The sequence below is a fragment of the Sesamum indicum genome, linkage group LG9 (genome assembly GCF_026168435.1).
Source record: "Sesamum indicum cultivar Baizhima isolate 11 linkage group LG9, ASM2616843v1, whole genome shotgun sequence".
Classification (NCBI taxonomy): domain Eukaryota; kingdom Viridiplantae; phylum Streptophyta; class Magnoliopsida; order Lamiales; family Pedaliaceae; genus Sesamum; species Sesamum indicum.
The window spans coordinates 8,418,127-8,444,729 of record NC_142665.1 but is presented as its reverse complement, the minus strand read 5'-3'; the positions used below and the strand labels follow the sequence as shown (position 1 = coordinate 8,444,729).

General features: G+C 35.2%; 1 protein-coding gene and 1 non-coding gene across 4 annotated transcripts; both read left to right on the top strand.

The window, feature by feature from the left end:
• Positions 1-1,672: 1,672 nt before the first annotated feature.
• TRNAE-CUC (transfer RNA glutamic acid (anticodon CUC)) lies at positions 1,673-1,745 on the top strand. The gene has a single exon. It is a non-coding gene; the product is annotated as a tRNA-Glu (tRNA).
• Positions 1,746-11,267: 9,522 nt separating this feature from the next.
• LOC105171107 (zinc finger CCCH domain-containing protein 44) lies at positions 11,268-21,328 on the top strand. Of its 3 annotated transcripts, none has more exons than XM_088885491.1 (11): positions 11,268-12,076; positions 12,273-12,352; positions 12,832-13,019; positions 14,607-15,753; positions 15,890-16,017; positions 16,724-16,783; positions 16,860-16,910; positions 17,098-17,168; positions 17,843-17,997; positions 18,098-18,169; positions 18,267-21,328. In XM_088885491.1, the coding sequence occupies exons 1-11, from the start codon at positions 11,679-11,681 to the stop codon at positions 20,501-20,503; spliced, it is 4,587 nt and encodes a 1,528-aa protein (XP_088741617.1). In that variant the 5' UTR covers positions 11,268-11,678; the 3' UTR covers positions 20,504-21,328. The 3 variants fall into 3 exon arrangements, with proteins under 3 accessions (XP_088741617.1, XP_088741618.1, XP_088741619.1); XM_088885492.1 differs by having other exon boundaries at positions 11,269-12,076; positions 18,101-18,169; XM_088885493.1 differs by lacking the exons at positions 11,268-12,076; positions 12,832-13,019 and having other exon boundaries at positions 12,286-12,352.
• Positions 21,329-26,603: the final 5,275 nt, after the last annotated feature.

The following is a 26,603-nucleotide window of genomic DNA, read 5'->3' as shown; positions in this document are numbered from 1 at the left end:
ATTCAAACACCATGTAAGGAACATTGGGATACAGCGGTCCACCTGGCAAAGTATCTTAAGGGGTCTTCACATAAGGACTTTTTCTTCCTTCCCATGCACAATTCAGCCTCATAGCATATTGTGATGCTGACTGGGCTTCTTTCCCAGATAGTAGGAGATCCTTGACTGGATACTGCATTTACTTGGGGCCTGCTTTAATCTCATGGAAAATGAAGAAGCAAAATACATTGTCCCGTTCCACAGCTGAAGCAGAATACAGGGCTATGGGATCCACAACTTGTGAGCTGGTGTCAGCATCCCTAGGCCTATTCCATTCCTCTGCGATAATAGAGCTACATTACAATCATCAGTAACCTTGTTTTCCACGAACAGACCAAGCACCTTGAAATTGATTGCCACCGTATTCGTAATCATTACAAGTCAGGCTTCTTGGCACCTTCTCATATCCATTCAAAGGACCAATTGGTTGACATCTCTACAAAATCCTTAACAGGACCTCTCTTTCACTCCTTTCTTAGTAAGCTGCGCTTGATTGACTTCATCCTAAGTCCACCTTGAGAGGGGGTTGAAGACAGATTGCATGCACAGACATTGAAGACAGAAAGCTAGAGAATGAAGACGGTGATGAACAGAGCTGGACAAATATAAAAGAGAGTTGCTATTTAGGAAAATGCACTAATGTTTTTATTAGTGCTCAGTGCTCACGATTTTTGGCTACACGTTTTATGTAATGCGACTTTGTTAGTCAATATCAACTTGTAATTAGTTTAGTTAGGTGTTAGCCGTTAGCTTAGTTGAAGTAGAGTTAACTGCTTTTCTCCTAAATATAAAAGAAGACTATTGTACTTCTTCTTCCTCAGGATTTTACACAATAATGAAGATTGATTTTCTTGTGCTCTGTTCTTGATTCTTTACATTGTACAAGTACGCTTCTCATCTTGTTGTTATTGTTGTACAGGAAATTGTAGGGTTTCCTAAAGGGCAACTTCATCAAATATTTGGGATTACCTTTGAGTGCCTCCAAGTTATCTATGGCGGATTGTAAAGCTTCTCACTGACAAATTGGATTAGAAGAACAGTGCATGGGGTTCTAAACAGTTTACATTTGCTCAACTCACTAAGTTTGTGTGTTTCAAAAAAATATATATTGAAAACATTGAAAAGGTGACCTTCAATTATATAATGATATAAACGATACTAATTCATTTTTATTGTTGTTATTGTGGTTGATCGCAATTTACTAAATATAAGATCAAACCTGATTACCAAGATTACATTTACACTTCTTCCCCTATTGCTCTTTTACACAAACAACTCATACTTTTTGAAAAATTACAGAAATCACCTCTAATTGTTTTTTCTGATGAAAAAAATCGACAAAAATTCAAAAATATTCTTTTGACCTGGTCTAAATTTAATATAATTTTTCAAGAAATGCCCGTAGGGACTGTTTATGTAGTTATCAAAAGGTAAAGAGATTATCAAAGTAATGTTTATATGGACAAATAATATGATCCCATATATTTTTTTAATTATTTGTACTATTTTTTTAAAAAATATTTAATAAAATAATTTAAACTGAAATTAAAAATCAGTAGAAATGATAAAAATATATATATATATATATGTGGGATAACACGATTTTGATATATAATCAAGAGCGATTAACAAATCCGTTGTAGTCTAGATGGTTAGGATACTCGGCTCTCACCCGAGAGACCCGGGTTCGAGTCCCGGCAACGGAAAATCTTTCTTTTTAAACTTTTCTTTCCGTTGGGCAGCCCATAACGATAAAGCCCAATAAGAATAATTCTTTCTTTTCAGTATTTCATTTTGTTGGCCCATTTAACTTAGGCCCACTAAGCAACTTTCACAAATCTATCAAAAAACACAAAAGAAAAGAGAAAATTCAAAAGTTCATCCTAACCCTATGTCGTGAAATTTTAAATAATTTATTTGGATAACACAAAAACGCATGCGTGAGACAGATAAGCCGTCGTAAAACACGTTTTTAGCATCTCATGACGTCATTTCATGAGATGAGTTGATAACAACCAACCCCTAAAAAAGAAAAACCAAAAATAAAAGAAAATCTAAAAATTCCCGTTTGGTTTTATTTCGAAAAGTTAAGTTCTAATTTTACACAATCTCAACAAAGCTTGTTTGTTCAGTCGGATTTTATTCAAAAAATTCATTTTTAATGGAAATTTACGGTTCAGGTTTATTAAAAACACACTTTTCAAATCATTTCTGTAGACTTCATTCATGCCTATATCTTTAGCTATACATAAGATATGATATGATTCGTTTTCATGTCATATTGATTTTTTGAAATATAAAGATAATATTATATTATATATTTAAAATACAATATTTATAAAATTACATATATAACAAATCAAATTCAAATAAATTGTCGTTTGCCGAACCTATAAACCCAGGTTCTAAACATAGAAATTTTAAATAATTTATTTGGGTAATAAGAAAAAGAATGATTTGAAATAAACTGGTGCAAAAACATCACTATGTTTGTTTTTATTTTCAAATTATTTTCGGGATAAGTCAAAACATATTCAATGTTTGTCATCATACAAAAACACCTTATTTGGGTGTTTTTAACTGTTTTTGTATAAATACATACATATATATACACACATATACATAAATATATATAAAAAAGATATGATTTGACAATGAACAGTAATTTTTGTCATCCAAAACACAACATTAAACATACAATATTTATTTTAAATTATCTCCAAAAACAAATCCAAACATACATATTATCTCTGACACATACTTATTTATCTTTATTTTTCTCTCTCTATCTCCACAAAACACAAAAAAACACTTCGAAAATGAATCCAAACATTATGCATGTTTTTAGTATCAAAGGACAACACTCGTTAAATTCTTCTTTTCAAATTCAACTGAATCAACCCCACTACTACCCTAAGCGTTAAACCAAAAGTCTAATATTTTTGGTTTGTTTGTTTAGTGTGGGGCCAACCACATGAAACGTATTTTAGTATGTAGCGATAATTAAATTTAAATGTCTCTCGTGGCCTATGATTTATTTATATAAATTAATTTTATTTTTTAAAAATTACTTATATATTCATTAGAAATATTGACATAATTTATGTAAATTATCTTTAATTAATTGATATATTGCTCAGTGATTCAAGATGAGTTATGTAATTTTATGGCAAAATCTTATTTTTGGTCCCACTGGATAGGGTTATTATCACTTTTGATCCCGAACTTTACGGATTTAACACTTTTTTAACAGTTTTGGTCCTATTTCATTAACTTTTGACAGAAACAACACGTGATTAGATATGTGGCGTTAGTCAACAGCTAAATGAAGGGGTAGGGTTATACTAGCTCTTTGAATTCATTTGCAGACCAAAAAAAAAAAGAAAAAGAAAGAAAAATCACTTGACCCCGTTTTCCTCCATGTTTCCCCAAATCAAAACCCTAAATCAATTTTATTTTATGCTTTTAAGTTTTAAATCAATTTTCTTATTTTTATTAAAAAGACTCTTAAAACTTTTTCAAAAACTTAATTTTTCTTAATTTAATTTTAATTATTTTAATTAAAAAAATTATTTTTTCAAAATTGGGAAAAACGGTCGTTGTCGTCGCCCGATCATCGCCCTCCAATCTGGGTGCAGAGTCGTTGTGGCCCATAATAGCTCTAGTTTAGGGCGCCGTCTCAAAAAACAGCTCTACGCAACGGGAATGTCGCGTCCTGATTCGTTGGTCTGGGCGACAGTACCATCGTTAGTGGTGGCGGGAGGGAGGGGGGGGGGAGGAGGCACAGTAGGCAACAAAGGGGTGGGAAGGGGGTAGGCAGCTGGGGGTAACTTAGGGTTTAATATTTTATTAATTTATAATAAAATAATAGTTTAATATTTTTATAATTATAAATTTGTTAAATCTAACCCTTTAATTTTTTAAGATCAATGGCTATGATAAATTGTTCAGATCTAGAGCTTCTATTCATTTAAAAAAAATTCAATGGTCATTAAAATAAGAAAAAATATATAGTAAGGGCATAACAGTCACTAACAAAAGCAAAAAAAAAACCTGATCATTATAGAAAGTGATTAAAAAATATGATGGAGCCATTAGGGAGAAGAATGTAATATTTTGTTATCAATAGGGAGAAGAATGTTATGGGTTTTTTACACGTACAAATAGGCTAGAAGGAAAGTTGGAGCCATTTTTTTCCTCCAAGAAGCTGCATAAACAGCTGAAGGGCCTTTTTCCACACTATGATTGTGACTAATGACACGAATCTAATCACGTGTCATTTTCGTCAAAAACGAAACAGGACCAAGGTTGTTAAAAATTTAAGTTTTGGGACTAAAAGTGTTGAGTCCATAAAGCTAAGGGTCAAAAGTGATAATAGCTCTATTTAGTGGGGATCAAAAGTGAGATTTTGTCTAATTTTATTTATCATTATAGTAAAAAAGATAGTTAAGAGGTAAATACATTTTAAACGGTCGATATCGTCAAAACTATGTTACAACAAAAAGTTATAATTTGTTGTTCCCATTGTAGTTATTTTTAGGGATAATTATACTCCCCTTTTCTAAAGTTTGATGTAATTATACATAGACGACCCCTTGTGGTTTGGATAATAACATCTAGCACTCATGAGGTTTGCTTTTGTCTAACAAATGAGTCCCTTCATTAGTCAAAATTTACCGAATTTACTGAGATTAATAAATAAATTAGAAAAAAAGCCTATATTAACTCATAATTAACTTATTATTGACTTATTGCAGGTCATATAAATTTTTTTACGATCAGATTACCTCATACGCTTTTATGCATTAATGTATTTGAAGAGGATATTTTCACCGTTATAAGGGTATATAGCCCGAAAAAATTATTTGACTTGCAATAAATCAGTGATGAGTCAATCGAGTGTAAGATTGAGTGTAAATATCAATTTTCATTCAGTTTTTTTGTTAATTTCAGCAAATTCAATGAACTTTGAATAATGGGGGACTTATTTTTTAGACGGAACCAAACCTCGAGGTGCTAAATGTAAAGAAGTTTATACATAATCACACCAAATTTTAGGAGAGGGGAGTGTAATTATCCCTATTTTTTATTTAATTACTCATTTTGTCTATTAAGTATTTTTTTTTATTTTTTTCATTATCCAAAAGAATAAGTTTATTTTTGCAATTTAGCTCCTATATACAATTTGTATAATCAATTATAAACTTGTAAATTCAAATTTTATAATTAGTTTTTTTTCTAAATTAGTTATTTCAAAATCAATTCTCATATAAATTATTATCCAATCCATAGACAAGTCGAGCTTAATGTGAGAATCTTGACTTATCTTTTATTTTAAATTAATTATCTCATATTCAATTATGTGACCTCTGAATAAATTCCGCTTTAATGTGATGAAAAATATAATTTAATGGTACATTTGTGACGCCCCAAATATTATAATATCTAATTGAGAGATTAATTGATAATTTTTTATGAAACTTAGTTAATTGGTAAATAAATTATAGATCATAATTGGAATATAATAAAATTTGAACGAATTAAATTGGAGTTCGTTATAATATTTGGGGACAACTTATATTAATTAAGAAAATTTAAAAGGGACGTGATGGGTATTTTGAGAAAAGTCTAATTAAATAAGTAAAATAATAATAATATGATATATATATATATAAATGTAAATAATATATATGTAAATGATATATATATATACATATTAGTAAATGGCATATATATATTATATACATATATATATATAAGAGAGAAAGAAAGAAGTGAGGGTTGGCCCACCAGCATTTACACAACACAACACATACACAAACAAAATAGGGGAAATTGCAATCCTTCGGCGGAAAAAGAAAAAGAAATCGAGGTACGAAAATTGTAATTTTAATTTTTATTAATTTATATAATTATATTATTTAATTAGTTCATTTATTAAATATTGTTTATACTAAGCGATGTACTATTTAATCGGAGTATTTTACGAGTTTGATTATTTAAAATAGTATCGAATTAAATATTGAATTGGATATAAAAATGATATTATTGGTCAATTAGATTATTAAATTTATTAGATTCGAATATTACTATAGCTAATTTATACAATTCTATCATAATTGTTAACCAAATATGCAATTATATGTATTATTGTTCAATTAAAGAGTATAATAGCGAGAAATTAATAGAAAATTCATAGAAATATTTTGAAAATTATATTTAATAAATGGTATGTTAATAAAGAGGAAAAACGAATATTTGTATTTCGATAGAAATGAAATATTAAAAAATTATTAGAAATCAAATGATATTCAATATTATATTTAAAAAAAAATTACGATATTCTCGATTTATTAACTGTATGTGGTATAACTCATTATAGGATACGGGTGTAGAGTAAAAAGATCGAACCACTACCTATTGGATAGATAAGCGTTGTAAGGTCGAGGTAAGTAAATAATTAGTATTATCTATATATGTCTCCTTTATTTATGATTTTACTGTTATATAAATTTGTGGTTCATGCTGACATTGATTTATTTGAAGTAAATGAGTGATGGATGATTTGATTTGATTGACGGTATTGTGTACGTGGAATGAGAAAATGCGTTGAAATATTATGTTTGTTGTTTGATGTATTGTGGATGTTTGGAATGAGAATATGTCGATATATTGTTTTACGATACTAGTTGCTTATAAGAATGGTGATATGTGGAAATGAGGGAGCGGTGGAAATTGAATATAATTGTGGTGTGAATACCCCTTGATATGTTGAAAAGCCTATAAGGCGAAAACATGATATGAAAAGAGCTATGTGCGAAATGAAAGAGCTATGTGCGAAATGAAAGTGTTATGTGCGAAATAAAAGAGTTATGTGTGAAATGAAAGAGTTATGTGCGAAATGAAAGTGCTATATGCGATATGAAAGAGCTATGTGCGACATGAAAGAGCTATGTGCGAAATGAGATTGATGAGCCAGCTATCAAGGGGATTCACTTGAATTTATATAACGGTGAGATTGAGTTGATGGGAAAAAACACAATATCACCTTTTGGTAAGCAAACTAGGAAAAATGGAGTTTGATTGATTGTCTTATTATGAGATAGTCATGTGGTGTAATAAAACTGATTATGTTGGAATTAAATTGATTGTATTCCATGCGTGTTGCTTGTTTATCTTGTTTGGGCTGTGTTTGATATGCATATATAGATAGAACTAGTTATTTACTTTCTGAGTGGCAGGCTCATCCCTCTGCTAACGTTTTATTTCAAGAGTAGATTTTGAGGTGTCTGACTGTTGAAGAATAGGTATGCGCGCTATACTCAAGCAGGTCGGGCCAGTATGCAGTTTTCTCCTCTTAGTCAGTTAGAGTACAAATCACATTTTATTTGTACAGAGAGTATATAAGCGTACGGATTACTTGTGATAAATCACCTTGTGGTGTTTGATATGTATGCATATATAATGTTGTAGGTTGATAATACCTGGTATGACATGTTGGGATTACGTATGCGAATTGATTAGTTGATTATGTGCAAATTTATATATATGAGCACAGGGATTACTTTAAGTAAAATATTTAGGGAAGATATAGCCCTAGTAGCGTTAGGGGGTGCTACAACATTTCAATTACACTATTAATTATTAATATCACTAATTACAAGAGAAATATGTAATAAGTTGAATTTCATAAAAAAATATATTCATTCATTTATTTATTTTTTAAAACTTATATACAAAAAGAGTAGTAGTAGTGATATCTGTTCGAATTTCAGAAGTCTACAAACAAAAGTCTAATCCAAATAAAAAAAATTATAAACTTAAGTAAGTTTGGAAATTTTATAAATTAATAATAATTGGTAAGGGCTTTGATGAATAATAATAATAATAACAAATAGTAAAAACCACAACGAAAATATCTGGTTATGTTCTCTGATGTTTAAGTTGATAAAATTGTATTAGAGAAAATGTCAATAGGGGTGGGCGATTGGATAGGGTATTCGGGTCACGACCCGATTGGGTTCAACTTTCGTTTTTTTCTTTTTATCGTATATTTTTCAAAAAAAAATTATCTGACACCCAATTTGTAAAAATCGGATCGGGTTTCGAGTAGTACCCCTACCAGAACTACTCATTGAGTACTCGATATTTAAAAAATAATAATAATAATTTATTTTATTTGCATTTCTCTTCCTCTCAATCTTCTTCTTTCTATTTTTTCTTCTCCTTTATTCAAATTTTATTCTTTTCATTCCGAACCAAAATCTGTTTTTCAATTTTTTTTTCTCTTATGCCCACAATTTATATTTCTATAAAACTCTAAATGGCAGTATCAATATTTAATTTAATTTAATTTATTTTTGTGACAGATGATTTGATTTACTCGAATATACTTATGTAAGAAAATCATTTGTTAGTATGTGACATAACTAAGTAAAATATTTAGGAAAAAAAAAATATTATTTTAGTCCGCTAAGTATGCCTAATTCTAATTTTAATTCGATAATTATGTCCATTTTTGTTTAGGTCCAGTAACTTACAAAATTGCTTACTTTTAGTTCTCTGACAAATTTTCGGACAATTTTACCCCTATGAGTGCATATGAACTAAAACTGCCTTTCAAAAGTTGCATAGAGGTAAAATTGTTCGAAAATCTGCCATAGGACTAAAAGTAAGCAATTTCGTAAGTTACTGGACCTAAACAAAAATAGATATAGTTATCGGATTAAAATTAAAAGTAGACATATTTAACGAACTAAAATAATACTTTTCCCAAATATTTATTGAATTAAAGACATTAGGTAAGCGTACAATAATTTTTCATGGTTATGGATGTGATGTTCGGGGCCGACACACTTTCTACATGGCATTAAATTTAGGCAACATTCAAGTCAACAATTGCGATTCATTAATTCACTTCCAATTATTTATTATTATATAAATTATAAATATACACAAAATGTGTGTTTAGGGATATAAACAAATATTTTTTTCTATTTAATTATTAAAGCGCAAAAAATATTTTATGTTGATAATCTATGTTTTGACCATTCATCACATTTTCTTATCTTTTTTTTCGGTAAAGGTAAATTTCATTAAGTAAAAAAAATATAATAGTATAATACATCTTGCTTAATCTAAGCGGTTTCCTCGACAGGCCAAGAAATCTGCCATAAGCGATAAAGCGCACAAGTGCTAATAGCAGTAGGTAATTCTACGCTAAGAATCCTCTACTGCACATTTCGAACCATTTGCGCACCCACAGTGCGTGTATCTCTATGTACTCCATCAGCGCACCCACATTTTCTTATCCTTCCCATCACTAAACTAAAAATATTTTTTTATTTATGAAATATTTTTAAATATATACTCAAATATATATATATATATGATATAATTCACAGTTCAAAAAGAGATGAAAGAAAACCAGAAATCCAAAATAAGAAATGGTGAAAGGTAATAAGGACTTAAGTCATCATCATGTCCTTTTCATATACACTAATTGGCCAAACCCTAATACCGAATCCATCACTCCTTATTTTCTTAACCTTTGAAATTGAAACTCTTTTATTTAAAGTGGAATTTGTTTGTCCAAAAAAGCATTATCTTCAAAATTAAAGTCATGATGGAATACTTTTATTATAATATCGTGTTTAAGAATTTCTTTCACTTGTAGTAGGAAAAAAGTATTATTTTAGTCCGCTAAATATGCCTAATTTTAATTTTAGTCCGATAACTATGTCTATTTTTGTTAGATCCAGTAACTTACGAAATTGCTTACTTTTAGTCCTCTGGTAGATTTTCGAACAATTTTACTCCTATGTAATATTTGAAAGGCAGTTTTAGTCCATATACACTCATATGGGTAAAATTGTCTGAAAAACTGTCAAAGGACTAAAAGTAAGCAATTTCGTAAATTACTGGACCTAAACAAAAATGGACATAATTATCGGACTAAAATTAAAATTAGACATATTTGGCGGACTAAAATAATACTTTTCCCCTTGTAGTAGAGTTCATTTTATTTTTACATTTAGACCCTCTCTGGAAATGCAAGGTTTTGAAATTACACTTATGTCATTTCTGAAAATTCTCCATTTACTCCAAATACTTTTACATCAGGGTTTAGACACAAAATCTGACATAAGCAAAAAAATAAATAAATACATAAATTAACAATTTTGCCCCTATTTAACATTCCTATGTATATTTTTGTACTTATAAAGAGAGATGCATAATATATATAATTATGGAGTGATGTTAACACTATTAAAGTACAGAATCACCTGAGAACGTTAAACGCAGAGTAAACTTTAAAAGTTACATAGTCTATTTTTGGCTAACATTAGTATTTTTTGTCCAAATTATAATGAGGATGTCACGTATAAACAGTAAATTTTTGAAGGAGGGTCAGGGTAATTTTTGTTACTTTTTTGGAAGAAAGTTTAATTTCGTACTTTTAGAGAACGTCTAAATGTGAACCTTATTTAATTTATCTGCATATTGCTCAAGTAATGAGATGTGTTAACCAACAATATAACACGTTGTTGTGATAATCAAAATATTTTACGATCGAAACACTCTGACGACTTTTATTCAAATCAACAATTGAACTTATATAAAAAATTAAAAAGAACGACATATATTGTGAAATAAGGGGTGCAATTTATGAAAATTTGATGCAGCCCTAGAGTTTATATATGCTCAAACTAAAATATCTAAATGCTATAATGATATTGATACGTATGATTTAGCGACTTATTAAAATACATCGACACCTAATTATTTGAATGACATCAAGTTTTCATAATTGGTGGTTTGTACTATTTTGAATGGATTCACGATATAGTTGATTTTCAACTGAGTATGATACTTATTTGATCTGAACGACATCGAACTTTAGGTCTTGATGGTACAATTTAAAAGAACCTCCTCAATTTATTTAATATTTATCTAATTTGTGGTAAAAACATAACTCAGTGTTCATTCAATTTATTTTTATTCATCGTATAATGATAGAATATGCAAAACCAAACATATTAAAAACTCAGTTCCAAAAATTAGAAAATACTTTGAAAATGAAACCAAATAAAGCTATGTTGTTAACAAAATTTGGGACTTTCAACGCTAGAGGTTATGAAGACAAGATGAGGTGAAGGAAAGAAAAGAGGGTAATGCACAAATATTTGACCCCATTCACGTGTTTTCCAATTCTTTCCGGCCCCATTTCCATGACCTGCGGCCGCGCTTTCAGTCTTTGACTCCCGCTACTGATCCACATGTAATAACATCAAACACTTGGTGAGGGGGTGAGGTGGGGATGGTGGGGTTACATGCAAATTCCACTTCTTGCCGAAAGATAATCAGAATAAAAGGTTTATTTTACCATTACTGCTAGAAGAAAGAGACTAAATTCACCCTCCCAAACCCACCTCTTCACCCCATTCAGCCAATCCTACGCGCTCCAGCGTCTATATTCTTCTATCTCACCATTTCTTTTTATTTTATTATTGTTACTTTTTTGGAATTATGTGTCTGAATTTGCTGGAATATGGTGCGTGATCAGTGATTGTGGGGTTTGAGCTGGGCCGGATTCTTTGCTGGAGGAATTAAGGATTTAGGGTTTGTTTAGGTTTTTCATGGAGAATATTGAGACGTTGTTGGCTGCTGTAGCTCAGACTCAAGGCTTTGATGATGATGAGCCTGTTGCTTCTACTGCAGCGGAGGTAGGTTTGGAGGGTTCCGAGTCTTCACCGGTGGTTCGGGGAGAAATCAGTGGGTTACAGCTGACTGGAGAGGTTTCTGGAGATGCTCGGCCGTCTGCAGTGGTGGATACGCCTCCTCCAGCTCAGAATCCGGCATTTCTGGCGGTGGGCCATGTGATCGGCGCCGGAGAGAGGCGGAAGAGAGGACGGCCGCCAAAGGGGCAGATAGCGGCGAAGCCTCCGCCACCGAAGCGGAAAAAACAGGAGGATGAGGAGGAGGATGTCTGCTTCATTTGCTTCGATGGGGGTTCTCTTGTACTTTGCGATCGCAAGTGAGTTTGGTTCTTGTGGGCGGCTTCAATTTTCAAGTTTGATCAGGATTTAATTTGTTACGAGTTCTTTTTGTTCCTTCTCTTTACGTATATTTTTACTTCGGTGTCGTCTATGATGGTGTTGAAGGAAGTCTTTTTAGAATTTATCTTCGTAGTTTCTTTGGTAGTGTATTGAATTTCTCTCACAAATTCTTAGGGGCTGTCCAAAGGCTTACCATCCGGCGTGTATTAAGCGGGATGAAGCATTTTTCAAATCAAAAGCAAAGTGGACTTGCGGTAAGTTTCCCTTTCCATTTGTAAGATATCAAAATTTGTAATTTCCCTTTCTTGGTTTAATATAAGTCTCTTCCTGGTTGTTTCTTAGTTTATGGTGGGAATTGAGTATCAGATATTTGGAGCTATTCCATGATTTGCGAACTATTCTTGTGGAACAAATCTAGTAGAGATGTTTTAGATGTTAATTAATTTATGTCACATGCATAAGGCTTTGAGTTTTGTTAATGTCTTGCCAAATATGCATTTATTGCAGTGATAACCTTTTCTGTTTGATTGCTTTGCCAACATGGCATTCTCTCCCCCCCTATTTTCGGCTCATTCTCTTCTGTCATTTAGCCTCGTAGCCATGCATGCGGTTTTTTCATTTCATAAATGTTGCCCTCATAGAGACTGAAGTAGTACATTTATGTTGAGCAGTTACCTGATGCTGTGCTAGCATGCTGCCTATTTATGTTACTTCTTGCTGCTATTGATTTCAGGTTGGCACATATGTAGTGTATGTCGGAAAGCTTCTCATTATATGTGCTACACTTGCACCTACTCACTGTGCAAGGGATGCACAAAAGATGCAGATTACTTGTGCGTTAGAGGAAACAAAGGTTTTTGCTCGACGTGCATGAAAACTATCATGCTGATTGAAAATAAGGACAAAGCAAACAACGAGTCGGTATGAAAATTTGTTTCTTGACATGTTACTGAATTGAAACAATTGCTTTCTAAAACTATCTGGCTGTTGTCGTGTTTAACTTGCTGTCAGGCAACATTTAACCATTCATTTATAGTGCTTATAAAGATTTTTCTTTAATCCTTTATTAGGAAGCGACTGGTTTTTGTTCATATGCGATGTTTCTTGAATTCAACTCTTCTATGGCATTAAGTTTTGCAGTTGAAGATCTGGTCAATCAGGAAATTAGCATTTATGAAGACTTCCATTGTTTTTTCTTTTCTGTGTTTCGGCATTTGCATGTTAACTACTCCAAAGCTATAAGTAGCTTTCAAGAAAGTTAAACTCGTTCAAAGTTTGGATATTGAATTTACTTTTCTGTTTAGGATCAAATGGCGGATTAACCAGCAAAGTTGGTTAAGTGTGAAGTTGTAGTTTGTTTCCAGAGTTGAATGTTGAATATGAAGCGAAATCATCTCCAACTATAGTTTTGGATGATGTGGGCATCTAATTGGTCATTATTTGCATTCATCCTAGATAAACAAATAACTTACTAATTCTTTTTTACAATTTTGGTGGTGAGAGTAAAAGCTAGTGAGGAGTCTTTGCTTTAAACCAATAACAATGATCCATTTGTCCTTGACTTGTCCACAGTTTGATGCATATGTCTTGACATGCACATTAAGAGGCTTGGTTGAGTAAATTCTGTAGCCTTTTGAACCGAGCTATCATGTTGAAAGTTCTAGCAAAATTAAAATGGATGCATCAGATCACCATTGATTGACACACTTGAAGGATATATTTTGATTGTTGATATAATCTGGGGCCTTAGCTGATGACTTTGCTTGTAGGAAATTCTTGTGCAGTGGTAATGAAAATCTGGTCTTGTAGTTAAAGTATGCTATTTGTATGGAAAAGAAATAAAAAAAAAGAATATATATCTCAGTTGAATGTGGTTCAAATTGAGTTTGTGACTTCAATATTTTGCTGGATTTGCATTAAATGCCATTTATTTTTTTTAAGTTCTTCTCATGGAAATTATAATGGGACCCACTCTATTGGTAAACATCTAAACATGTAAAGGAGAAAGGAGCATACGTCTTTCACTGCCCAGTCTTTTTTGGGCATGCTTATCAAATATTTGTTGTCTAAATCTGTCTTCTTTCTTCCTAGCCTTCGTATCATCTGGCTTCATCCAAACATCAGAGAGAAGCTTCTCTGAGAGTAATGGAATTCTCTTCTCATTACTATGCAGTAGGCTAGCCATATTTTATGTTGCTGCGGTTGGTTTGCATTTCCCCATATTTGAAGCATAGTTTGATTCCTGCAAATGATGTGAACAGAGAACAAGAAAACAGACATTTATCATGAAGGTTCTGACCTTTAGGACCAGGTCTCTTGTTAAAATGAATAATATCAAACCCTTTGAGTTGGAAGTCCTTGGTATCATTTTTAAATCACAGTAAGTCTTCCTTGTTGTAATTAGAATGTGGATGGAAATTGTAGTCTGGCTTGAAATCTCACTTTGTTGCCTTTGGATATTATGTAAAGATTGTAATTTATGCCGACAGTCTGGGATTATTTATACAGGTCCAAGTGGATTTTGATGACAAAAGTAGCTGGGAGTATCTCTTCAAGGTGTACTGGGTATACTTGAAAGAGAAGTTATCATTGACTCTGACTGAGCTCACTCAAGCTAAAAAGCCCTGGAAAGAAGTGGCTGCTGTAGCCTGCAAGCCCCAGTTAAGTGACGTGCTTCATACTGCAGTTGATGGAAAGGTTTCTATTTCATACAAGAGTACCGAACATTTGGAGTTGAATAAGCCACATATAGAGATTAATTTGCCGCAGAGTGATGGGTTGGCAACAGCAGTATCAAGCATTGATAACCATGGGGCAAAACTAAATAGGGACAAGGTGGAAAATGGGCCAAGTCATAGCCTAGACACAGTAAAACAGAACATGGATGAAGTCACTGATGAGTCAAGTATTAACAAAGCCACTGATGAGCAAGGCATTAAGGAAGCCACTTACAAGCCAAGCACTGAGAAAAAGCAAGACTATTCCAACATTGTCAAAGATAGCGAGAAGCCATGCATCTGCAAAACTACAAATAGCGAAGAGTCAGACAAGCCATCAGTTGACTGTATTACTGAATGGGCATCTAAAGACCTCTTGGAGTTTGTTGCACACATGAAGCATGGTGATACATCTGCTATATCTCAATTTGATGTCCAAACACTTTTGCTTGAATATATAAAGAGAAACAACCTTCGGGATCCTCGTAGGAAGAGTCAAATCATATGTGATCCAAGGCTGAAAAATTTATTTGGAAAACCACGTGTGGGTCATATTGAAATGTTAAAGCTTCTCGAGTATCACTTTCTCATAAAGGAGGATTCTCAGAATAATTCTTTTATTCCAGCTGGATTTGTTGGTTCTGTTGCAAGTGACATGGATGTTGATGGAAATATTTATGATTCACCGATGCCAAGTAACAGTAGAAAGCGAAAAGCGCGTAAAAAGAGTGAGGAGAAAGCAGCACCCCAGAATGATTTAAATGAATATGCTGCAATTGATGTCCATAACATTAATTTGATCTATTTGCGACGAAACCTGATGGAGCATCTTGTTGAGGATAAGAACTTCAATGATAAGGTCATTGGGTCGATTGTGAGAATTAGAATATCAAATATCGATCAGAAGCCAGATGTTTACCGGCTTGTTCAAGTTGTAGGTATAGTGCATACATTTGTCAAATGTCATGCTTTAGCTTCTTCCTTCTGTTCCTTCATATGTAGCTTTAACCTCTGATGCCAGATCATTAGTTCATTAATGTCCTTAATCCCTTCATATTTGTATCTGTTATTCAGGGATTAGTAAGGTGGCTGAGCCCTATAAAATTGGTGACCGGACAGCAGATGTCATGCTTGAAGTTTTAAATTTAGACAAGACAGAGGTTGTATCAATTGATGCCATTTCAAATCAAGAGTTTACTGAGGTAACTAGAGACAAGAATTCATCAGATTCTTAACTTATATGTGTGGCTTTTGGTTGACTTTAATAGAAAGTAACTTTACTGTCATGTGATGTTATTTAATATGTAAGCAAAACTAGTATGTAACCCTAAGTAGTAGTTGTAGTAGTAGAAACTTGCTTCTCCTTTTTCTAAACTCTGAAAGAAATTCTTATTGCCTTTATCCTTTGATTATTATTTGTAATGCATGACATTTTGTGCTGTTCTCTCAACCAAAGGATGTATTTATTTGATCTTTAGTATTGCACAACTTTTTCATTTTTTGAGCACAACTTGTTGCCTTATACCAATATTTCCTTGCTGTTGAGCTTAAGACTGAGATGAATATCTTGCTTGAGAAATAATGTAATTCTTGTGCTGCAAAAGGTAATTGCATTATCAAGATCATGTGTTCAAAATTCACAGTCAAGTAATTTTTTGTATAATTTGCTTAATATTATATAGGTATTAGGTGTGAATATATGACAGGTGAAATTGAGTTTGCCATCATAATATTATGATATAAAATGCCAATATGCAGTCTTTTATTGAATTGGTCATGAGGACACATGTACTAGAAAACAAATCCACTATGCAATGCTAGCTCAATTTGATTGCACAACTGATGCACATCTTTATCTATTTCTTTGAATACTCCATGTGGTCGTCTAATAGTTTATTTTGAATTCAGGATGAATGCAGACGGTTACGTCAAAGCATTAGATGCGGACTTGTGAAACAGTTCACTGTTGTACGTCCTTTTTGTGCATTGTTTCAAATTTGAGAACTAAGATATCATTGTATGACTTGTTTGCGCTTGGTTACAGGGCGAGGTACAAAAGAAAGCTATGGCACTCCAACCAGTCAGGATCAATGATGTAAGTTGTTAGGTCTCGTGCATGAATTAAATTTAGTATTAGGCACCGGCCTCGGATTTTTTTTCAAGATGGCAGTTCTGCAGGCCCCTACAGAAGCAAGAGAAAAGATAAATTATTTTTCAACTCTGAAGTCTCATAGATGTGACTTTTATAGTTCTGAGTTTGATGTCTGTTATTCTAAGTACAGTGGCTGGAGGCAGAGATATTGCGGCTGAATCATCTTCGAGATCGAGCTAGCGAGAAGGGGCGTAAGAAAGAATATCCTTTATGTTGTAACTATCTCGTTTGTTGAACACATGGAAATATTTGATGCCCTGAGTTTACAAAAGGAAACATACTGCCTTTACCTGGATGAACAAAAAGTCAATTTCCTGTACCTAAACATTCATTTTCTGGATTCAAAGTTGAACTTGCTTATTAGCCTCATTTTTCTCAAAATGTACACCACATAGAACATATTCCCTATGACTTCAAGACTTGCTGACATGATTACCTATTCATCAATTTAAGAGAAGGTTGTAATTGATATTTTGGTCTGTTGAAGTCGAATTGAACAAGGAGTGCCAATGGAAGTTACTATTCATTTTCCATGTTCATCTGTACAATGTGCCACGAGCCAAAGTCCATTTTGGAGCCCTCTTGAACCGTTACATGACATTCTATCTTCACTATTTTATATTGTAGTTTCCAACATGTGGTGAAGGTTGTCTGACAGTTTGTATGAAAAATGTCAAGGGAAAAAAAAACCCCATGGGGTTACATATTGAGTTGAACGTGGATGATTCAATAGGCACTACCTTTGTCATTTTTAGCTTTTTATTACTCTGGCTCTCGTATATTTTCAAACAATATGCATCTCTCCAACCCACATGGTGTGATAGTATGAGATTAGACTTTACATGTATTTTTTGGATGTCCTTGACACTTTTCACGCTTAGAGAATATGTAGACAAACTACAGCTGCTAAAATCACCTGAGGAGCGCCAGCGCAGACTTTCTGAAGTGCCAGAGGTACATGCTGATCCAAAAATGAGTCCAGATTATGAATCAGAAGAAGATGCCAGAAGTTGTGAGAACAGTACTAAAGGTACCTCTGTCATGGGACGTTGCTGTCCCCTAAATGTCTTTCTACATTTGCTAAGACCTTCATTAGTTAGGCTTTTTAATTATTTGCATTTATTATGCAGCAGATTATGTGAGGCCAAGCTACTCAGGATTTCCCAGGAAGGGAAGAAAGCCTCTCTCTCCTAATAAAAAAGGTGACATTCTGGAAAGCAAATAGAGTAGATAGGTCAGTGGAAGATTGATTTCATGGCAATTTTTTATGACCGATATTTGTATTATTATTTTCCTCAGGTAAAGAAGAGAAATATATCCAGATGCACAGTAGATTGATAGAGAAATCAGATGCTAGTGGATCAAATAGTTCTGACAAGCACATGAATCAAGCCAACAGCACTAAGTTAGCAATTGGTGGAAGGAATGATCAAGTCATGCAAAGGTCTGGACTAGAGACTGCAACTGCAACTGCAACTGCAACTGCCTGCGTGGGAAACTCACTACTGTCTAATAATATTGAAACTGAGAAATTGTGGCACTATCGTGATCCTAATGGTAAGATTCAAGGACCATTTTCCATGATGCAGCTGCGGAAATGGAGTACGACTGGACTTTTTCCACCTGATATGAGGATATGGACAAATCATGAGCAATATGACTCATTACTTCTTATTGATGCTCTGAATGGGCTATTCCATAGAACATCAGATTTGTCATATAAACCTTCTTCAGGATCACAGGAACATGGGTCTAGTGCGAGTACGAGCAGGACAGAAAGAGATAGTAAACAAACAGAGGCAGCCTGGTCTGACAATAATACTGGACTGGTGAGGGCAGATGAGTCTGGCTCCTCGAGGCCACGCTGCTGGGATTTGCTTAAGGATAATAATTCTAGTGCTGACAATGTCCAAGCACGTAATCTGCTCCCTTCATCAAGCTCAGATACGCATCTTCCGCAGCCTGATCGTGGCCAAGAGAGCGAGGAGGTCAACCATGCTTCACAAGATGGAGAAAAGAGTTCAAGTGGGCTGACTACAAGCCGGATGACCAGTGAACCTGAACTTCCAAATCAACCTAACAATGAGGACCCAGTATGCCTATCTTCTGAAGACAAACTGAGATTATTAAATGTTAATTTGAGCTCAAATGATATGGAATCTGGGTCTGTTCCTGCACCTGTATCAAAGTCATTTGATTCAAGTAACCTAGCTGTGAAAGTAGATGTCTTGGATCTTCCTAGTCCTACCCCAGGTACTGCTGAAAATCAGCAGTCTGTCTCTTTGGATGTTCAAAACTCTGTTGGTTTTCTGGAGCTGCTGAGTCCTACTCCAAGATCTAACAATGAAGACCAAGGAGGTCAGGCAACTGAGACCAAGCAATCTGGGGTAACAAATTTTCCTATGCAAAATTCTGGACCAAGCTGGAGCACTGCTTCTAGTCTAGTGGTGGGTGGCGTGCAAATTCCTGAAGTAGCTGATGAATGGTGTGGATATTCCCCTACACCTGTAAGACCATCTGTCCAGGAATGGGATTCTGGTCTTGTCTCTGCATCTTCATCCAAGCCTACTGAAGTTTCAACTGGGAACGCTGCTACTTCAATTTCAGATAGTCACAACCTTACTCATGCTTCTCCAAGCCATCCTGCATCAAATATACCAAATTGGCTGGCAATTTTAAATGAGCCAATTGAGTTTGATGCTTTGGGCGAGGAATCAGTATCAGACTTGTTGGCCGAAGTTGATGCAATGGAATCGCGAGGGGCCTTGCCATCACCTACTTCGGCCATGAAGTTTGCTAGGGAGTTGATGGAGGATTGTAAAGATGATTGCTTTAGTACAATTGAGGATTTCAGCGCCACGCATGATATTCGAAAAAGTGATGCCTTGAGCTCCACTGGGGAGATGCGATTGACTTCCCAGTCCTCAGTGCCGTGTAAACCCGTTGAGCCATTGCCAATTGATGCTTTTGATTCTTTTAGGAGGTCAAGTGTACATTCATCTGCAAGTAGTGAGGGAGAAACTAATGCACCTGTTTATTCGGGGGATGCTGGTTCAGAAATTCATCCTGCTGCACCAAACACAAGTCAAGAAATGGTTGGGACAACAATGGCTCCCACCATTGGGTCAGATATTATGGACCCTGGCTGGGGAAATGTGCATGGTAACATTAATCTTGTGACGGTTCAGGGTAATGTAAATCTTGTCTTGGGAGGACCTACTCAGGGAATGGCAAACCTCAGTTGGGGCTCAAACCCTGGGACAGCCTGGGTAAACCCCAACATAAATTGCAGCTCGATAAATGGGAGTCTACCATGGGATGGCCAACGCAAATACGGTGGTGAAAGGTTTACTAGCCCTAGAGAGCGGGGTTATCAAGGTAGTGACTCAGGATTTGGGAGGGGCAGGCCTCCATGGGGTCGGCAACCATATGGTGGTGGATATTCCAGGCCTCTCCTGAAAGGGCAACGAGTATGTAAATTCTTTGAAAGTGGTCATTGCAAAAAGGGAGCGTATTGCGACTACTTACACCCGTGACGGCTTAGTGACCCAGCAATTGGTTGCAGATTTTGTATACTTAAATGTTAGAGCAATCTTTGTAGGTGTAGATTTGTAGTATGCTTCCACTTATCCTAAGGATCATGAGCCGCATAATGAGTAATTCAAATATATGATTAGTAACTACCTAGGTCCATTTAAAAAATAAACATGTTATTCAATTTATGTATTTCCTCTGCAACTGTACTTTTTCCTGCGAAGGCAGTGAAGTTCTTCATCCAGACAGTCTCTCAACTGAGGTCTGCAGATTGCATTTGGTGAGGTTTCTTGTGAAGGTATAAAGCTCTTGTGGTGGAAGATCTCTGCATTCCTCAATTTCTCTTTCCAAATGCTGAAGGGCGTGGGGCGATCAACGGTCGACCAGTACGGTGAGACTCTTTGTAACCATTGTTATTAGGTAGGTAGAGAGTAGCTAATTGCACTTCTCTACTCTGATTAGTGATTACCTGTTTGTACCTTGTATGAGTTTCATTTAACTTACTGAACAGAGAATCTGAAAGGCCTAAGCATTGTTGAGCCTAGATAATAGTAGTGCGAGGATATAGTGGAAGAAATGCTAACCTTTCTGCAGATATTGAAGCCATCAAGAGTGTGGGAGGGTTTTGGGGTGTTTGTAGAGAAGTGTTGTTAACTAGGTGCTGATGATTGGAAATAGTGGTTTGTTGCTGTATAGAGAAGTGTGTTCTGAGGTCTACTCTTTTTTTGCCATTATGTAAACTAGGTGTATATGGAAGTAGCGATCTGAGCACACTTGATGCGTGTGTGTTTAATTTCTTTTAATACAATATTAGGTTTTATATTTTATTTTGCTTTCTTGAAAAAGCAATGTAATTTTATTCGGTTATTTCATGTATTTTTCTTGTATTATATTATGATAAATCATAAATTACCACATTTGAGAAATTAGACGATAACGAAAATAGAAAACCAAAAAAAAAGAACATAGAAGAAATTAAAGAGGAAATAGAATATGTGATGGAAAAAAGATATGGAACGGAGTAGTTAAGGATGAGGTTTCAAGAATCCGTCTGATGTGGCAGTATTTGTCATATTTCATGTGATTTTGTGAATTTGTCATAATTAATTTTTTCTTTTTAGTTATATTGTTATTGAATATTGATTGCGTCAATATGTTGTTAATTTATTGAAATATTTATGTAATGTTTTAATAAAGTTAATTTTATTAATCTGTAATGACAAAAATTCATAAAAGGTTTAAAATAAAAATCTCTTCTCTTCAATTAAAAGGTCTTCGCTGTTTATTTCGACTATCGCTTTCCACAAGAAAATCATGAGTTTGAATTTGACTTTGGCAGTAATTTTTGAATCAATTAGATATATGGCAGACGAATTTCGTTCTTACTTTTTATTAGGGTAAAATCTATATTACCCTCATGTGATATAAAAAATGTTCAAATAGACCCTTATGATAAAAAAAAAAAAAAAAAACATATAACTCTGTATTTTTTAAAAAGGTGCAAATTACCCACTCCCCTCTAGAATTGCACTACACGCGCGGAAAATGAGGATAGGTAAATATTTTGCTACTGTAAGGACCAATCTATCCCTATCTTTTCAAATAATTCCAGAATTCTAATTATAATATATTTTTAGATTTATATATAAATTTATATATTTATTAAATTATACATATTTTTAAAATATAATTCAATGTACATATAAAAAGAAAAAAGATGAATTATGGCTTCTGTTGGAAAAAGGAGGAGAAGTTGTCGAAGGAGGGGAGATCGGAGATAGGTGATGCTGCAAAATGACTGTCTGAACTTGGGCTTTTAGATGGTGGTTGATCGGGAGAGAAAGTGCAGCGGACGACGAAGAGAAGAGTGCTAGAAGACCAGGGTGAGGGTTAGGGTTTTTCGAACGACAACATGGAGATAACTCGTCGAAAGCTAAGAGATTTGTGGTGGGTGGGGTGTCAAAATGCTCGCCTTCGGGCGGGCTTTCCATTGGTGGTAGGCTCGAGTAGAGAGGTGGTTGGACAGTGGAGAAAACAATACGATAGAAGATGAGGGCGGAAATTAGGAATTTTTGAATGAAGAAATAAACATAACTCGCTGATTTCTTGGAGATTGACAATGGGTGAGGTATCAAAATGCTCACCGTTGAATGGGCTTTCTAACGGTGGTAGGTTTGAGTTGAGAGGTGGACGGACGGTGGAAATATGGGAGGAGAACAAAATTAGATTTAGATATATACGTATGTATAGATACAAAAATATATACATATCTATATATTAAAAAATGGGTTAAATGCAAATTACCTCCTTGTGTTATACGAAATGAGCAAATTACCCCCTTGTAAAAAAAAATAGTAAATTACCTCCCTCGTATTTTTCATAATAAAGAAGATAAGTCCCTCATGCGAATTTGTGCCATTCACGCGTTATTTTTAGATATTTTTTTTTATTTTTAATTATAAAATTATATTTACATTCTTATTAATAGCCGTTGGATTTGCCTGAATCCAAAGCTTAAATTGAATTAACAAGATCAATGATTTAGATTAAACTAAATTTGATCAACGGTCTAGATTAAAAGCATATATTTATAATATATATAAATCACATAAAATTTAATTAAATTATAAATGTATATATATATATATATACATAGAGAGAGAGAGAGAGAGAGAGAGAGAGAGAGAGAGAGAGAGAGAGAGAGAGAGAGAGAGAAGGAAGGGGGGGCGGCGGCGGGGGGGGGGGGGAGTTGGGTGGGGGGAGCAGTGACGAGGAGAAGGGGGAAGGAGGGGGCGACGCCGCGACGGGGAGGGGGGACGAGCTAGGGCGGCCAATTGGTGGGGGGAAGGTGGGGGTCAGGTGGCAAGGATAGTGGATTGGGGGGGGGGGGGGAGCAATGACGAGGAGAAGGGGGAAGGTGGGGGGGAAGGGGCGGTACCGACGACGGGGAAAGGGGGCGGGGTGGGGCGGCCGATTGCTGGGAGAGGAAAGGTGGGGGTTGGGCGTGGGGGGGGGGGGGGTGATGGGGAAAAAGGGTGGGGGAGGGGGTTTTATTTTTTTTCTATTTTTTTTAAATATTAGATATAATAATATTATTATATATTATATTTAAATACAAAATAATATTTTATTTTTAAAAATTAATTAAAATTATATTTAAAGCGTGTGTAGGTTACTTTCAGAACTAGGGGGTAAATTACTTTATTTTTAAAAACAGAAGGGGTAATTTGATATTTTTCTTAACACAGGGGTATTTTTCACATTTCGTATATCAAGGGGGGATGAATTTTTCTCATTAAGAAAGTATATAATTGTCTATATATTGAAATAATATATTTTTATTTTTTATAAATATGATGAAATCCGAGCCATAAATTTAGAACAAATTAAATATAGGTTATTGATTCAGAAAAGGTATTTTTGTCATTGATCCTTAAAACCCATGTTCAAATGTATCATGGCGTAGTGCGCACCTTTTTAAAAAATATAGGGGGTTATATGATATTTTATTTTTTGTAGGAGTTTATTTGAATATTTTATGTATCACAGAGGGTAATATGGACTTTACCCCATTTTATTATGTCTAGATGGCGTTTTATCTTTTAAACTTCAAATCATAATATATGGATAAATTTGAGGGAAATTTACCATTGAATAAACTTGAACAAAAAACTTATTCACATTTGATGCGTGCATAAAATGCACATATGGAACAAATAATGCGAGCAAAAAATGTGGTGTTCAACCTATTTAAAGTGAAAAGTGGTGAAATAAGTGCTAGAAGGTAAAAATCGTCAAATGAGTGAGGAAGAGAGTGTTATTGCTCGATTTTGTGTACAATAAAGAGATTGACAAATCAAAGTTCTAAGTATGAAATTGCAATACTACTTTAAGCTAATATAATAGCAAATATGTGAAAATTGCAGCAGGTGGGCTCAAAAAGTGTAAAATATATCGAAAAACATACGTGTCCCCTTCTCCTACTAGGAGAGCTCTCTATTTATAGGCACCCACAAGGTGGTTGGAGAAGGTCACGAATTTGGGGGAGCATGACCTCAAAATTATCGGATAATATTGAATCCCCCTCAGATTTGGTGCAGAGTCCCCAACGACTGGCTAATCCCCCTTGAAGTCGAGGGACAGCTAGAGGATCCCCCTTAGATTCGGGGTGGCTGTTGGAGTCTGTCCTGTATCTTCTGGGGATAATGCTGCCTTCTCGAATTTTTAGGGAGGTGGTTGAGGAGTCTTCTCCCAACTGGACTCAAAGTCTCTTAGAGATTATAGTACTTCTCCCTGAGGCATCACGTCTCCTCGAGGGGACTGTTGGTCCTTATTCGATTCTATGGCGGCCTCCAAAGTTCTTGCACAGCTGCCACATAGGTCCCCATGGCCGTCATGTAGAGTACCTTTGACTTTGGCTAGGGGACTTCACGTTCTAAGCTACTTCATGGCCTTCTTGGATTAGGGCCCTCTCGACTTTTGGCCAATTTATTTTCTGAGGGGCTCTGCTGGTCCCCTAGGCCCTCTCTTGAACTAGCCACCATGGGCCTTGAATTTCTTTCTTCTTTTTGGGCCGCTTGAGCCTATTTGGGCCAACCTATTTTTATGCACATCATTAGCCTCCTCTACACTTATTAGAGTAGGCGTCTTAAAGGAAAGAGACTGACCCAAAGTGGGAGCCATTTTTTTTTTAAATTCCTGCAAAGAATGTTAGTAGCATAAGCATGTTTAGAAAAAAGAAAAGCTTATTTCGTGCCTATATGGAACAAGGCTTTTATGAAGGTGCCTCCATGGAGGAGGGCTTAACAAGTGTCTTTTGTGTCTACTCCGGTGTAGGGATTCATTTTTCTTCAAGAGAATGCTAATAAAAATATGTGCATATTATGAATAGGTTTTGCACGAGCAACATTACTGTGCCTCCTCGGAAGAGGGCTTATTTGAGAGGGCCTACTTGGAGTAGGACTTAGGTCCTTTCCAGAGAAAGCATAAGGTGTTCGCCTGAAGTAGCACTTAGGTGCCTGTATGGAACAGAGCTTACAAGTCCCGTAAAGAACGACCTAAGTGCCAGCCTGAAGGAGTGTTGGGATGTCTCCTTAGAGGAGGTCTTGTGTGCCTGTGTCGAAGACAGGTTTTTTCTGAGAAGGTGCCCTACCTGTAGGGCTTTATTATGAGAAGGTTGAAAAAGTGCCTGCTTGGGGGCATGGCTTTATTCTAAGAAGGTTGAGAAAGTGCTTGCCTGGGTGTCAAGGGCCACATGCACTCTCGGCACCCTTGACGCACATTCCACGCAACTGCTCAATTAAGCCGATCAACAACCTCCGCTGAGAGATGCTGGACTTCCGTAGTCTTAAAGTTTTAGGTGTAGGTATTGTCTTGTACATCTTGTACACATGTAAATACTTTTGTTTACTCATGGGGGCAGTTATGCCTTCTGAGGTGTGATTTTCAACCTTTCTAGTATCTATTGGTGTCAATAGAAAAAATCTTTTTAAGACTATTATAGGGAGAACGAGTATCTGAAACTTGGTGTAGTGTACGTGCTGGTATCCCCCTCAAGGCGATCCCCTTGCGTTAGCATGGATTGTACTGCTTTCCGCTATTCAATGAAATCCACAATCTAAAACTGCGCTCAATTTACTGCTTTCCTACTGCACCTTGTTTATTTATGTTGCTGTTGTTGGATTCTGTGTTGCTGTTCATGTTGGTGCCTTGTGCAAGGTGGGAGTTCTGTTTTGTTGTTGTTATTGGTGGAAGTAGTCGTTTACTGCAGATTGCTAGCCACATGGTGCCCTTTTTCCTGCATTGCAGAAGGCGCCTCGTGAGAAGTGGGATCAAAGTCTTGGTACCTTCATGGGGCCGACTGGGTTGCTGTGACCCACACAAGTTTTGTTGCTAGAATGGCGGGTCAAGATGCTGAGAGCCCAAGACGGGCGGCGTCGCCTAGCAAGAGAGCCGCGAACCCTGAGGACGAAAACTCCCAATTGATTGAGTTGGTAATGAATCTGGAGGAGAAGGTCTCTTCCCTAGAACAGGAGATCACGGTGCTGAATTCTGAGCTGAAGGAATGCCGACAGGTGGTCTAAGAAATGGCTAGTACCTTTG